The 13,984-nt window shown below is 40.3% G+C and overlaps 1 protein-coding gene across 1 annotated transcript in view; it reads right to left on the bottom strand.

The window, feature by feature from the left end:
• Window positions 1-658: 658 nt before the first annotated feature.
• The window catches only part of brinp2 (bone morphogenetic protein/retinoic acid inducible neural-specific 2), a 196,166-nt gene continuing 182,840 nt past the window's right edge, over window positions 659-13,984 (bottom strand). The window contains exons 7-9 of the mRNA XM_072440941.1: window positions 6,182-6,404; window positions 3,229-3,535; window positions 659-3,151 (exon numbers count right to left, since the gene is read on the bottom strand). Coding sequence (XP_072297042.1) covers window positions 2,330-3,151; window positions 3,229-3,535; window positions 6,182-6,404 — 1,352 coding nt within the window. The 3' untranslated portion in view covers window positions 659-2,329. The remainder of the gene's footprint in view (window positions 3,152-3,228; window positions 3,536-6,181; window positions 6,405-13,984) is intronic.

The raw sequence follows: 13,984 nt of genomic DNA on the forward strand, positions 1-13,984 counted from the left end.
GAACTTTCAGAATAAGAAGGACGATAATAAATGTGTCCATAAAATTCAGCAAATCTTTGAATCAGTCGATGTTCAAACTCTCAGGATGAAATGTACACATACGTTTAACATCACATCGTTAAAATCCATGTAAGAAAGACCACACGGTTGTAGAAAGTGTTACATGAAGTAAACTTTATTCTATATAATCTCAAGGACAAAGAGTGAGCCACCACAAAAATATCTGACGTCCAAGTCGTAGCAATTTCAAGATGGTGTCAAGGCTGAGATTGAAATTAGATTCGGTCTGACTCGAGGTGTGAGCCCAGGACCAAAACAAAACAAAGAAGATAAGCAAGCTACAGCTGCAGTCAGAATAATATCAGGTGTACAAACAAAATACAGTTTGAAATGCAAGATAATGCAGAAGACCACAAGCAGTGTTTCAGTTCACAATAGATCTACTGAGAAATGTAAAGAGCTTCTGTTTTATCAATTGGTTTAGGGACAGAATATCATATATATATATATATATATATATATATATATATATATATATATATATATATATATATATATATATATATATATATATATATATATATATAAAACAGATTTTCAAAATAAGTGCATTTTAAAGAGCTTTCAATTATGCAGTTTTCGTCTCTTTTTTTGTGGAAGCCAACGTGGCATTAAAGAGTAACTCAAAATAACAACAAGAGAAGCTAAAGAAATGAGTGAAATTATTGTACACAAGAAAAAGCCACTTAACTTAAATTCAGAATGAAAAAAGAAAGTACAGGCCATAGAATCAAAAGTTGTTATTAGGAGTGAGTTACTCTTTAAAAATGATGATGAAGTCTATCGAAAAGCTGCAGTACCTCTCGCGGACATCGGTGGCAGTGTTTTTCAGTAGATTTGAGTGAAACAAAGACGTGTGCATTAGAAGTAAGCACATGTTACTTCCCCTGGCATAGAGACAGTTCTGCATGTATAGGTGAATAATAGCAAGTTAGTACGTTGCAATGTCATATGATGAAGTATGAAGTTTAAGCAAAGCAAAAACAATCTTTCGTCCGCATGTTGCATGTTATAAGGCCGCAAAGACCACTGCCGTTTTTAAACTCCCACAAGTGTGTCTTTGGCATGCCCCACGTCGCTATTGGCCATAGTCCAGCAAAGGACAGAATTGTGAGTAAGTCCCATTGAATACAGTGAGCAGAGTGTTTAATTAATTTCAAGTAAAAATTAAAATTAGAAAAATAATAATTGCAGGAAGGGACCAGCTGGCTTTTACATAGTAACACTACATCACCACAGAGTCAGGAGAATATGTTCATTGTTCTGTCTTGGTAGAAATATTGGAAATATAAAAAGCAACACAGCCTTGGCTTAAAACTCAAAACACAGAAACCAAATGTGCTTCTTCGTAACATTGACCCTTCAAATAAGGCATGAGTTTCTCGTTATAAACATTTTTTTGGTCTTTGCCCTTGGGTATCTAAAAAGCAATGTGCACTTTTTTTTTTACACACCAGGGTTAGATGGAGCGGTATGTACAGCGCCACTTGTGTCTGCAGACTGTCGACTCACCACTTCAATGGATTTATTGATATCTTGGTTTGCACAAATAAACCATCTTGAAAAAAAAAAGAAAAAAAAAAAGAGACATAGTATTTTGCAATCCAATTCGCCAATGTTTCCCTTTAGGTTTAGACTCAGCACCAAGGACAGAACATCACAACAGGTTTCTCACTGGGATGTTAAGCGTAGATACATATTGTACAAGTTTTAAATGCCAGATAAAATGGAAGCAGGGATTAGAAAGAAAAGTGTAAAGACAATACCAGGGTTCAGGATTATCAAATTTTAAACTGTTAAGCATAACAACTCATTCACCACATATATAATATTTTCCCGTTTCCCTTCACTCCTATAGCCAAAGAAAATAGGGTTAGAAAAGGACATATCTCCTTTCACTGGATCATTTCCGAAGACCCCTGAAATGTTCCTCTTTACATATCAAAAAATGCCTTTGTCTTGGTAAGGCAGGTCTTATGTGTCTGCTTTTCCTGTGTCACTAAAGCTGACATAGACTCCTCTGAGTGTTTCCAGGTCCGATGCAGGGCAGTACTAGCGCAAGGCTTGGCACATCTGCAATAGGAATGTCAATGGCTCTGCTAGTAAACTCCACACATTCAAAATTAAGACACCAGAAAGTCCCCTGACCGAACATGGGACAAACGTCAGCGAGTTCCAAAGGTGTCCGTGAGATCGACCTGCCCAGTCTACATTACACAGTCTCTGGCGCAGCTTCTCCACTAGTCTGAAGACTAGTCTGCCAGGCTAGCTAACTGCAGAGCATGGCCATCTCAGGCTCCGGGGTGGCGTTGGGTAGTTTGGAGCTGAACAGCTGTAGGGAGTCCTTGATCCGTGCCACCTCCCCGGCCGACAGTTTGAGCCGGTGGCGCAGCAAACAAGAGAAGAGGTCCAGAGGCTGCGGCGCGGGCGGAGACAGGCGGTTAATACGATCTCTCATCTCCAACAACATGAGAAACGCCGCGTCCTGCGTTCCCTGGGTGTACGGGTAGTCCAGCTGCAAGATCAGGTCCTTGATGCCCTCGGGGTCAAAGTGCAAGCTGTATCCAAACACCTTGAGGGTGTTGATCTTCATGTAACCCATGTTTGACGTCTGATCGTCAAGGTCCAGTGGTTCGTAGAAGAGCGTTTCGTTCACCGTTGGGTCGTCCGTGACAATTCGACTCCGAAGGTAGATGTGCACCGTTTCAAAAAAGGACTTCCACTGCCCCCCCAGAGGCAGAGTCCAGTTGTAACACTGAGCTGTGGGGCCGGCTTCTAATCGAGTTCTCTCCCAGTCTGGAAACTCCGGCTGGGTCACAGGCATGAACCAGCTCTCTGAGTGACTCCCACCAAAAGGATTCACATACACCGCAGGCACAGGCTCCAGAGTCGAATTCTTAGTCGCACATATTTGGAAAGAAATGCCCATCAACATGTGGATAAGGTTGGACTTGTTTTTGTTACTTTTTAGCGTCAGTAACATCCTCTTTCTCCAGGCGGGATTAAACCAACTCCCCAGGCGAACGTCGTTGCTTATGTAGATGGCATGCACTTCAATTCTACTGTCCAGGCGCTGCAGTAGGTACTTCACCTAAAATCAAAATAGAGATCGTGAGTACAACATCTTTCAAGAAAATATATAAAAAGTACATATGTACACTACGCGACCTCAGCGTCTGGCATGTCAAGGTCCAGGTTGAGATAGTGATCCAGTGATGCTGCGATGCTTGGGCGACACGAGCCAAGATGGAGGAGGTCGCCGTGGTGACAGGCTCCACAGCGGGTGGCATTGTCAGTAGCACAGGAGGAACAGGAAGCGGAGGTGGTGCCAATCACACAAGGAACGACTCCCTGGCAGGTCGGCTGCTCCACGGGGCAGCTGCAGGTCCTCACCTCCTCAGAGAAGGAGCCAAGAACCCCGTGTTCGTTACAATAAAGCAGAGACTGGATGCGGCCCAGCCAAAACCCCACTGGCCTGAGACAAACACAAAACACAGCAATTTGCAGCGAAGCAATTGGCCAACATCTATGTCTATAACATTTCTCTTGCAGTGCTGGGGGAAAAAAAAGACAATTAAGTAGATTAAAAAATGAGTATGGGTATGTCTGAGTATCGCAGCTACAAAAATATCACATTACTGTTGATTGGGATCTCTCATTTCCGCTGTCTTTGAGGAGTTAGAGCTGTGCTCAATTAACCCAGAGAAGGAAATGGAGAAGATTATGTCCTTACAGCCGATAGAACAAAAACAGTTTCCAAAAAGATATTTAGATAAAAAATGAAATGGTAAAAAGTAGTGATGAATGTAAAAGAAAATTATGTATTATAGCACATTTGTTTGAGGTCAGATGAGTGTAATGTTAGCAGTGCGCTGCAGCTAATTGGGTTCATAATAATACATCAAACGGCAATGATAGCTCTCGCCACCCGCGCAACCGCCATCGAAAGCCGACCATCCTGACGCACCTTTTCTCCCCGCCTGACGACCGCCCGGGAGCCGAGTGCACCATCATGGAAGGAGATTTTAAGCTTGACAAGCAGATAAATGCCGTGGTCAAATCTAGTTTTTATCACCTCAGGCTTTTATCTAGACTCAAATCGGTTTCATCTTTAAGCGACTTGGAGCTGGTGATCCATGTTTTTATCTCTACACGTCTTGACTTCTGCTAAGCACTGTATCAGCCAAGCTAAGAAACCGGTGAATAACATTGGCTCAAGCTAATGCTAAATAAAACATTTGCAACCCTCAAATTGTTCACTGATTGGGCCATAATATACTTAATAAATCAATAGGTTAATTGTGGTGCGGTAATTGAAATGCATCTTGCTGTTAATAAACTAGTTGTGTTTATTTAACTTAATACTGTTTGTATTTCATTTTACATGCCTATCTGTGCTAGTGATGTGATAGTTTAGACTTCACATTTTCTTTTTCAGTATTTGCACAAGGAAAGACTAAACTTTAGTAAATAAACTGATTTTTTAAGTTTGTTTTGTAGGCAGGCAATCACTTTCTAGTAGCCACATTTTAAGTCAAAGTAGAAATGATAAACCTGATCAAAAATGTGGAAATACTGACTTTTTCACTCTGCTCTTCTCAGTTTTTGTTTACAAATGCAGAAAAGCCAAACCAGAGACCTAGTTTTTGTGGTAGATGAACGCTTTACTGTGTCCGTAGAGACCCAAGTGAGTGATGCAGAGGGAAAGTGTGCAGAAGAGCAGGACACGGAGTGATGGCTGGAAGGAAAGGGCTGTCGGAGAAATGAGAGGCCTCGGTAAACAAGTGTTGTGCTGTCAGGCGGCTGGAGGACTTGATTACAGCGTGCCACATCAATACCAACCTCACCTGACAGAGGCTCCACAGCTGGTAACGAGACCTCTCCATCTGTCTAATGCCCTTAAAGCCGATGCTATTTCAGGCTCTGCATCACAACTACCGCTCCCATAAGACCTGAGCGCGCAAGGTATTGCACGCGAGGCTGCACTCTTTTTGTCCACTCTGAACGGCAAAAGTAACTCCGTTGTCATAAATCACATTGCTAATTGTGTGCAAGATTTAAATAAATAATAGCTTTTTTTCGTATTGATCAATCTTGATTTTCAAGTCGATTTTATTTGGTAAAACGGTAAAAATGGCTTTTAGTAATGATTTCATGGACATAAACTATACAGGCTTTTATTCTGTACCATTTAACACAAATTATGTTCAAATTTCTTCCTCAAAAGTCTGACCTCTGCTCCTTTCGACTCATTTCCCAGCCCGACTGTAAATATCTATCTATACTGTACCTCCCACTAGATTTATTCATACTGCTGCATCGTGGTACAATAAGTTTGGATTAAAATGTACAACAGAACCGCACTTGAGAGCCTTTTTTTCACGGTCAAAATAGAACATTAAGATCATTGTCAAATAACTTTAAATCACTGCCCCCACACAATGCAAAGTGATTTACATGAGGTCAATCATGTACAATCATAATTTATATTGTTGATACATCTGCATTTTTTGTGTAATCAAAAAATCTAATTTCTGAATTGAAGGTAAACATTTAATAGTAAATAGTGTCTTCTGCCTGACTGGTGTAACCTGCAGACACAGACACTGACTGAACCATAGTGTACAAACGCCTTTGGCCGTGCAATGTACAATATTCAGTCCGCAGAGCTATTCTGAGCTAAACCAAACTAAAACTGAAGTCAGAAATCTAATTCATAGATCTTGTATCCTCTTGTCACCTGCAGAAAAGCCACTCTCACAGTCTCCAGCAGGAAAACGTGTGTATGACATTGCACTGTACACTATTTACACATTATCATAGTCATGTAAAACCCACCAGCTGCTACACAATTATGTCCATGTCAGGTGCAAGAGTACAAATACACACGCTTCTGTATGTAAATAATAAATTACTTTTTTTTTTAAAGGGATGTGAACATAGCATTAACTGTAAATACTACAACTAACTTTTGTTGTTTTTCTCAATCCAATGTAGTTATTATTGTATTAATGTCTTCCTCTTGTAAGCCAGTCCGTCACTGTCACAATGTGCAGACTCCTCCCAGACCACCCTTCAAACCCTCGTGTGTGTGTTGGGGTGACCCTCCTGCTCGTGGTACCTCTCTCGTGGCAGGCTGATGCGGGGTTGTTTCGGGCAGCGTTTGCTCAGGGTGAACAATTTCCTGATGATTTTCTGAGCTTTTCCCAGGACCAGCGCAGTGCTCGACTCAAGCTGGGCATAACGCTTTTGGATGGACAAGTCGGCCGACCAGAACTTGGCAATCATGGACACATTTAAGAAGCGATCGGTGGGCAAACGCTTCAGGAAGGATTTGAATTCATCTGGGAAAAGAAAGAGGCGAGGGAAAGGGTAGGAGTGGACAAAGAGACAGAAAAAAGACCATTAGGATCTTGCAGCATAGTGTGTTTATTTTAGTGTGTCAATAATATTGACAGCGATGGACTTCAGTTATTTAATTTAAATTCAAATGTATTGTGAGGAATAACTAGTGCAGGCAATTTCAAATGAAGTTCTGTATGACTAAAATAGACCTGAACTTGGACCACAGCTTGAAGTTAATCAAAATGTAACTTCAAAATTCATTAAATCAAGACTTGAAATACACATTCAGAATAATAAGTTGGGGCTCTGGGGAGATTATATATATATAACATATAATAATAAAAACAGGCTATTAAGAAATGAATGCATACTAGTGTGCCCATTTAATTATAACACAATTTATATTATGATTGATGGTTAGTCATGACACACAGATGGCAACTTTATTTAAGTCTTCATGCTTTTTCTTTAGTTCAAGATGACAGGAAAATATGAATTATAAGAAAGAACCCACAACTTTTAAACATTGAAGTTCATAATGGTGCAAAATCCCACATTATACAATTTGACCAGATTTCAAGATCATCTGCGTTTCCAAAAAATATCTGCTTTGATTTCCCCATTTTGTGTGTTTTAATATTTCAAATTCCAAATAGAATAGAGAGGAAAAAGTCTACCCAGAGGATAAGGAAAGCCGTGGCAATGTGTAATATGGTATTTCATGCATAATGCTTTATTTTCTCTATTAGTTATAATCCATGTCTTTAAGTGAACTAGCAAATACATATTCAATAGACGGCACCAGTTTGAAGGTTTATACCATTTAATGCCTTAGAATCAGACACACTTTGCTGTACTAGCCACATTGACATGCTACGCACCCCAGAAGAAAAGAGCAGTGGAATCCAAATTGTGCTATTAAGTAAAATGCGTGTGTGGGAAACATAAAGAAATCGCTTAGGCTTTGTGCAGCAAATTACAGTGAGGACAGGACACAGATTGTAGGTTTGCCAAGAGCATTTCGACTCCTAAGATCACGTCAGTTTCATTATGGACCACTGGGCAAATATTATGCCAATCTGAAGCCTGGGGGAAAACTATTATTTCATTTTCTGTTTCAAATCCAGCAAAGTGAGACCGAGGATCAGTGTATCAGTCCCACATGCAGTTGTTGGCAGTGTGATGACTGCAGCACTATTGGCATGAAGTCTTTTAAGGCAAATTGCAATGTTAACAGGTGAATCCTATAAATTTGCTCAGGATGAAATGAGATTCATTATGGAGTGTTAGAATATTTCAATTCTGACTGCCAACAGTAGCATGCGAAATATCAAATAAGTTTGATATAAATTAGAAAAAGAAAGAAAAATCCAATAATTTCCATGAATTAATTAAAAGCACAATATGTTTTAGGTGGAGGGTCCTAAACCTTTTTCCTTCATGGACATATAGGGCTGGGTGATATGCCAACAAAAAAATAATCTTGATTTGCTTGTTTTTTCCCTCCTTTTGATCGTTCATGATTTTCACATTTCATCCTCCAACGTTCCGCTCCAAACCGCACACTTTACTGGCAGAGGAGATTGACTGTAGATCTATCGATTCAAAAGCCCCAGCCATATCACGACAATTAGAAACGCCTGAATCTTGATCTCTCGGATAATCGCGCCGTCCCACATGGAGATGTTGTTGTTTTGCCTGGAATGTTCCGCAAATGGCATCAAACTTAGCAATCTTCAAAGACACAAGCAGGATACTCCATCAAACGCCTGTGATTGAATGAATGAAAGATGTATTCATGCCACTGCTGAACAATCTCTCTGAACAGTCAAAATAAGAACATTTTCATGAGATAAGCAGACCCTCCACCAGAAATCTATTGCACACTTTTCAAGAATAAACTATTAACCAATTAAAAAAAATACCAGACCTATATTAAGATGAACTACGCCAGGTCAAAATCTGGAGTGAAACGGGACAAAGCTAAACTATTACCGTACCTTGCTTAACTAGTACTAAACCAGGACTAAACTTGGACTACAACCAGAGTGCAGCCGGAAAAATGTCAAGGTACGACCCTAAAACCCTAGTCTGACAACAAGAAATCCTAAACTTACTTGTACTTTAACCAGAGTTCAGCTGAAACAGAGTTATTCAGTGATTCAGCTCAAACCCATCCACACCTAAAACGAACCCAGAAAAAATACAAATCACCGCAGTAAACTAAATGCCTAAAACTAGATCATTTCCAGCTGTAAATCAAGACTTCAACAGTGCTATTCCCATACGTTGGGCTTGGCAGTGGAGGAGATGTAGAGCCGAGCCGATCCGACAGAGCACAATCCTATTACAGTGCTCAGTGATCCCCGATGACAAGTCCAGGCCCCACTCCTTCACTCTCTCCCCTCTCTCTGATCCTTCTGCCCAGGACGGTCCTGTCGAGGTGTCTGTTTTTTCTCTGGAGCTCTCAATCTCAGCGTTTCACCACACTCCGGGGCTTTGTCTCCGCAATCCTTTGTTAAACTCCCGGTCCACTTGTCCCGGCCGTGTCTCCGTCCGTCCCCAGCCACAAGTCTTTCAAACATGAACAATAAGCAGACGTTTTTGTGGTTAAGCTCCAGGATGATGGCCCGAACTGGAAATGCTGTAGTTTCATTTTAGAAGTTGTTTTAAAGTGGGCAGTAGTGTGTAATTGAGTGAAGAAATACTTAATTAGATACTGACTTACTTTTGAATGCCGTGTAAAAGCTGGGGTAACCGTCCCTTTGGCATTATCATTAACATTTACAAGCATCTCGTGCACGGCTGAAACTGGGGTGGACCATGCAAGGGCAGCCAATAAGATCGCTGCTTTCAGCTCTTACTTCCAGGTCGACGAGACATAAAATACATTAGTATTCGTTGCAGACAGTGTGGAGCACAACATGCTGCTTTTAAGAAACTCTTTGAGGGAAAATACAAAATGTACTCATTTGCAACAACAGAAAAACAGTTACCTCAGCTTTATATCACTGAATGAGGTATTGTGTGCCAGAATTATGTTTCTTTTGTATTTTGTATAGCAAAATCATGTACCCCTAGAATGGATACAGAAATCAAGTATCACAAACTCAACAAAATGTGCATCTGATGAAGAAACGACTCCATCAATAAACTGACCTAAGAGGTGTGACTTTTTTTTTGCCACAAACGCTAAAAGTAGAATAGAGAATATACAAATGACTAACTCTACATGTTCTACTTATACAACAGTGCACACAAAAGTGAGCTACGGTAGCACTTCTATTCAAACCTTGTAGTCAGTGATTTGTAACGACTTAAAATATGCTTTGTCTTGTGAGGTCCAGTTTTAGTGATATATTTTTAAGATATAACACTAATCCCAGCACATTTAAAACTTCTAAAATGTTTCCACTTTTTAATTAAACTACACTACATCCTTTTGAACTGCGAGAACCCTCATCTAAACTGGCCACAACATAATCCCCTTTGCACACGCTTCATTATCAAATATGGCCGTCGTGAGAATACATTACCTTTGTCATTAGCTGACTTGGCTCATTAGATTATCCCCTGGGCCTCACAGCAGCTCAGTCTCAAACCTACATTTTCTACTGGTACAAAGACATCCAGAGAACGCCATTTTGGCTCTGGGCCCATGAAATCGATGCCTCCACACTCGTCAGCACAATCTTCTTCTCCTCCTTCTCGTCTTACACCAGCTCTGATTAACTCACACTATTGAAACGCCTGGACGTTTCAGTCTTCACTGCAAACATGTTCTTCATTTCCCCTGGTGTCAGTGATTCGGAAACTTTTCACTCCAAGGACAGCGTCAGGAATAGTTAGACATATTTTGATTTTAAAAGCGCAATGGACTTTTTAAAACTATAACAAAACACATTTATGATAAAGCAGGTCTAAGCTCGAAAATGCCACCATAAAACAACATAGTATTGGTAGTCTTTGTTTTTAGTGGGTTTCAATCTGCTTTTACTACCACTAGTCAGTAGATAGAAGGAGGTATCTCACATCTCAACACGTTGTACTAAGGCTATGGTGTACATAGTAGTAGTAGTCCAAAATCATAACTATAGACCAGACTTGGGCATTTGTGGCAAGATGTGGCCCTCGGCATGTTTTAATCCGGCCCCTAGAAAGATTTTAGTTTCTATTTTTCAACTGTCTGTAACATCTGTCTGCACTTGTATCCTTAATAAAGAAATTAAATGAATTAAATAATAGATTCAATAGCCTATATATGACAGAAAAGTGATATTTTATTTTATTTTTTAAATTTATTTTCACACCAATGATCCCTCCGCGGGCCCTCCGCTACTTGCCTGGATTCAAATATGGCCCTCGGAGGAAAATAATTTCCCACCCCTGCTATAGACCCTTCCACGGGTGATGCTGTGCACAAGCCTGGTACTTGTGGAAACATTCAGAGCTTCTGAAGACCACTTAAAACTGTAGGATTTGTCGCGCTTGGTGAAACAAAGCATACTTACTTGTCAAACTGTTGTGGCTGCTAATGCTTATGCTTTATTCATTATTGTCCAGAATAACATTCAATTCAAGTTTAAATTTAAATGTTTATTAAGGGGTTGTTAGCATGTATGCTGATTAAAGCGCAAATCACGGTGACAATCTACATACACCTGGTATTGTTTTCTAAGCAGGCTCTGATGTGGTCGAGCGGTCGTCAGTCACCACAACAGCCCGTTTTTCATAGTTTGTGATGTCGAGGCTCACGCTAACTCTCCCATTGAAAATGCATTAGCGCTGACTTGTAGAATGGCACCAACTACCTGAACGCAGTGTCTTGGTTACAAATATTTGAAAGGTCTATATTTACCTAGTTTAAATTAACAATAAACACGGTTTGTCAGTGACTAAACCGTGCTTTAAAGGCGCAATGGACGATTTTTCGGCGATTTGAGAACGCAGGTGGAAGTGCGCATGCGCACTCCCCCGTGCGGACTGATACAACACACACGTGCGTTTGTTTATTAGCGTGACTGATCACATCGCTCTCGTCTCCCGTAGATTTCCGTCTTCTTCTGAGTCTTCGAACTGTCTTTCTCCGTCTTCATTTTGTCCCGTACACTGAGGGAACTATATTATGATAGATCAATGCGCTTAGACACGCGGAAATGTGGGGACAAGCCGCATGTGGCTGCAGGTGAGCGGTAGGTGAATTTTATGATTGATGCGTGGCAGGACTAATCGGCCGTCCACGCCACGAGGAAATGAGACTCAGATTTGGGCCCAAAAAATCGTCCATTCAACCTTTAAGTGGCCACAAGTCTAAATAAAAAAGCATTAGACTTGTTTACATCACACTCTATCAGACATTACCATTATTTGTAGAAACACTACAGTTAGAAAACTAGTGCTTAAAATAACTCTCCCCTACTCCATCGCCGCCCTGCTCCTTCCCTCTCCACTCAAAATCATTAGCAACCCGATCACGCCGGCTAAATTTGTCTGTCTGTTTGCCTCCTTCTTATTCTTGACATTTATGAGCCCATGTCCCGAATTTATAGACAATTTAGCTCACTCAAAATCTATCAGATAAAGAGGCTGGGGGGGTTCTTTTCCATAATGGCTGACCGCACGCCCTAAAAATCCCCATCTCCGCCGTGTTAGTGATTCATGGCGTCACAGGGTTGAGATGACAGCTAAGTGACTGGCGGACGGAAGTCTGTTCATTTCACTTCCTACAAGGACACGCAGGATTTAGAGCCCAGAGAAGTATTTGGAGGAAGCCTGTAAATTTGCACACAGCTCACAGCAGAGAGCAAACTCAGAGTTGTGGTGTGGTTTAGCTCAATAAACCAACACCGAAAGTGCCAAGGAGGGCTACACTTTAGATTTATTTTCACCTCAAATATCAGCCTTCTCCTTGACTGCAGTGATCCATATTGATTTGGCTTTGTAGTTGTTATGACAGACGCACTCAACCCCAAGATGTTATCTTGAGTTAAAAACATGAAATTAGGTTGGCTCACTTTTGAATGGAAAGGATTAGGAATAAATTAGAAAAGAAATCATGTCTACGTCAATCAACACCAGTGGAAATGCTGTCAATCACTCCATTTCTTGTCTAAGTCTTTGGGAAACAAAACCCTCTCAGTTGACAACATTTATGAGTTCAGGTCTTTGCTAATTGTAAAGGACTTTTGAGTGAAAATAAGCAGAATGGTGACATTTTTTTAAAAGATTGTTGAAAAAGGCTGGGTCAAGGACTACCGACCTCTACCTCCTCTGCTGTGTTTTGTTATATCAAACCCAACGCATAAAACCAACAACAAATAGAAATTCCGTGACTCTATTTTTCTCATCAACCATTTAAATCTCTTTTACAGATGACATTCAACAACATCTGCCACATCAGAAAGTCAAGTTGATCAACCATCAGCAGGATCTTGACTTCAATTTAGCAACGGTAAGTCATCGTAAAGCATGCTGTCTCCATGGAGACTTCAACTCATTAGAACTAGAAGTAGGTGATATTGAAAGCAGAAATGTGTTCAAACATGTCTTTAAATGTGTTAGTTGAGGTTTAATTAGAAGAAAAAAAAAAAAAAAAGTAACTTAATTAATTTTATTGTAATATTTGTATGTTATTATGTCATTTGTTATTTGCTATTTGTTATTCACTTACAAATTGGAAAAAAAAAAAACTTTTATTCAGCACTTTTTGACATCTTCAAAACAACATTCACAACATTATCTAAATCTCAATATTTTGCCCACCTCAATTTAGAACATCCCCCAAACTTTAGCTTAATTTATCATTGCAAATATTTGTAGTGCTGCCATCTTGAGGACAAACGCTGCATGCTGCTCTGTGGGCCCTGCCAACAAAAAGTCTCAAAACAATGGATTATTCTTCTGTAACATTCTCAAAGACCCCATTTGTCGCCAGAAATCCCATCAGGAGGGACAAGTGGACTAAAATAAATCACTCCAGCCAGTGCAGACCGAAGTTAGAAGGTAGTTAGCAGCTGGCTTATGCTAGTTTACACATTTAACTACCATGTTAATTGCGTGGCTATGCTAATAAACATCAATAGCCTACTTGCAGACCGTCTTAATATTAGCCTCATTTCCAACTGTCCAGGTGTTACATTTTAGTCACTATTGAATGCTTTGAGGGCTTGTCCGTATGGAGAGCGGCTGTAGACAAGGTAGCAATAATGTAAATGTCTGCAAATATTAGTTGTGTCAGATTTTCACTGCTTTTAAGCGTCGGGAAGTAGACAAGGATCAAAACCCAAAGCTTCTGTCTTTTCAAAGTATTGCCCCTTTTCATTATAAGTGAGCTGCGCTGTTTTCCATGACTTTCTAATATCGGAAATAGGCTACAACATAAGGTGATGTCCTCAAAATGGCGACGACAATTGGAAACCACAAACCACATGGGACTTTCTCTGGCATCTCTGCTGTTACAATGTTTAATTATTGTCGTATTAAAGGTGCACAACGGTGGTAAACCCTCCACCAGAAACGTTATGCAGTGCACCTTTCAGTGTTTGTCCAACACATGCAAATACTCAGCTCTCCATTGCCT

The sequence above is a fragment of the Eucyclogobius newberryi genome, unplaced genomic scaffold, assembly GCF_026437365.1.
Source record: "Eucyclogobius newberryi isolate DKJ021-1_F unplaced genomic scaffold, fEucNew1.0.hap1 SCAF_12, whole genome shotgun sequence".
NCBI lineage: Eukaryota > Metazoa > Chordata > Actinopteri > Gobiiformes > Gobiidae > Eucyclogobius > Eucyclogobius newberryi.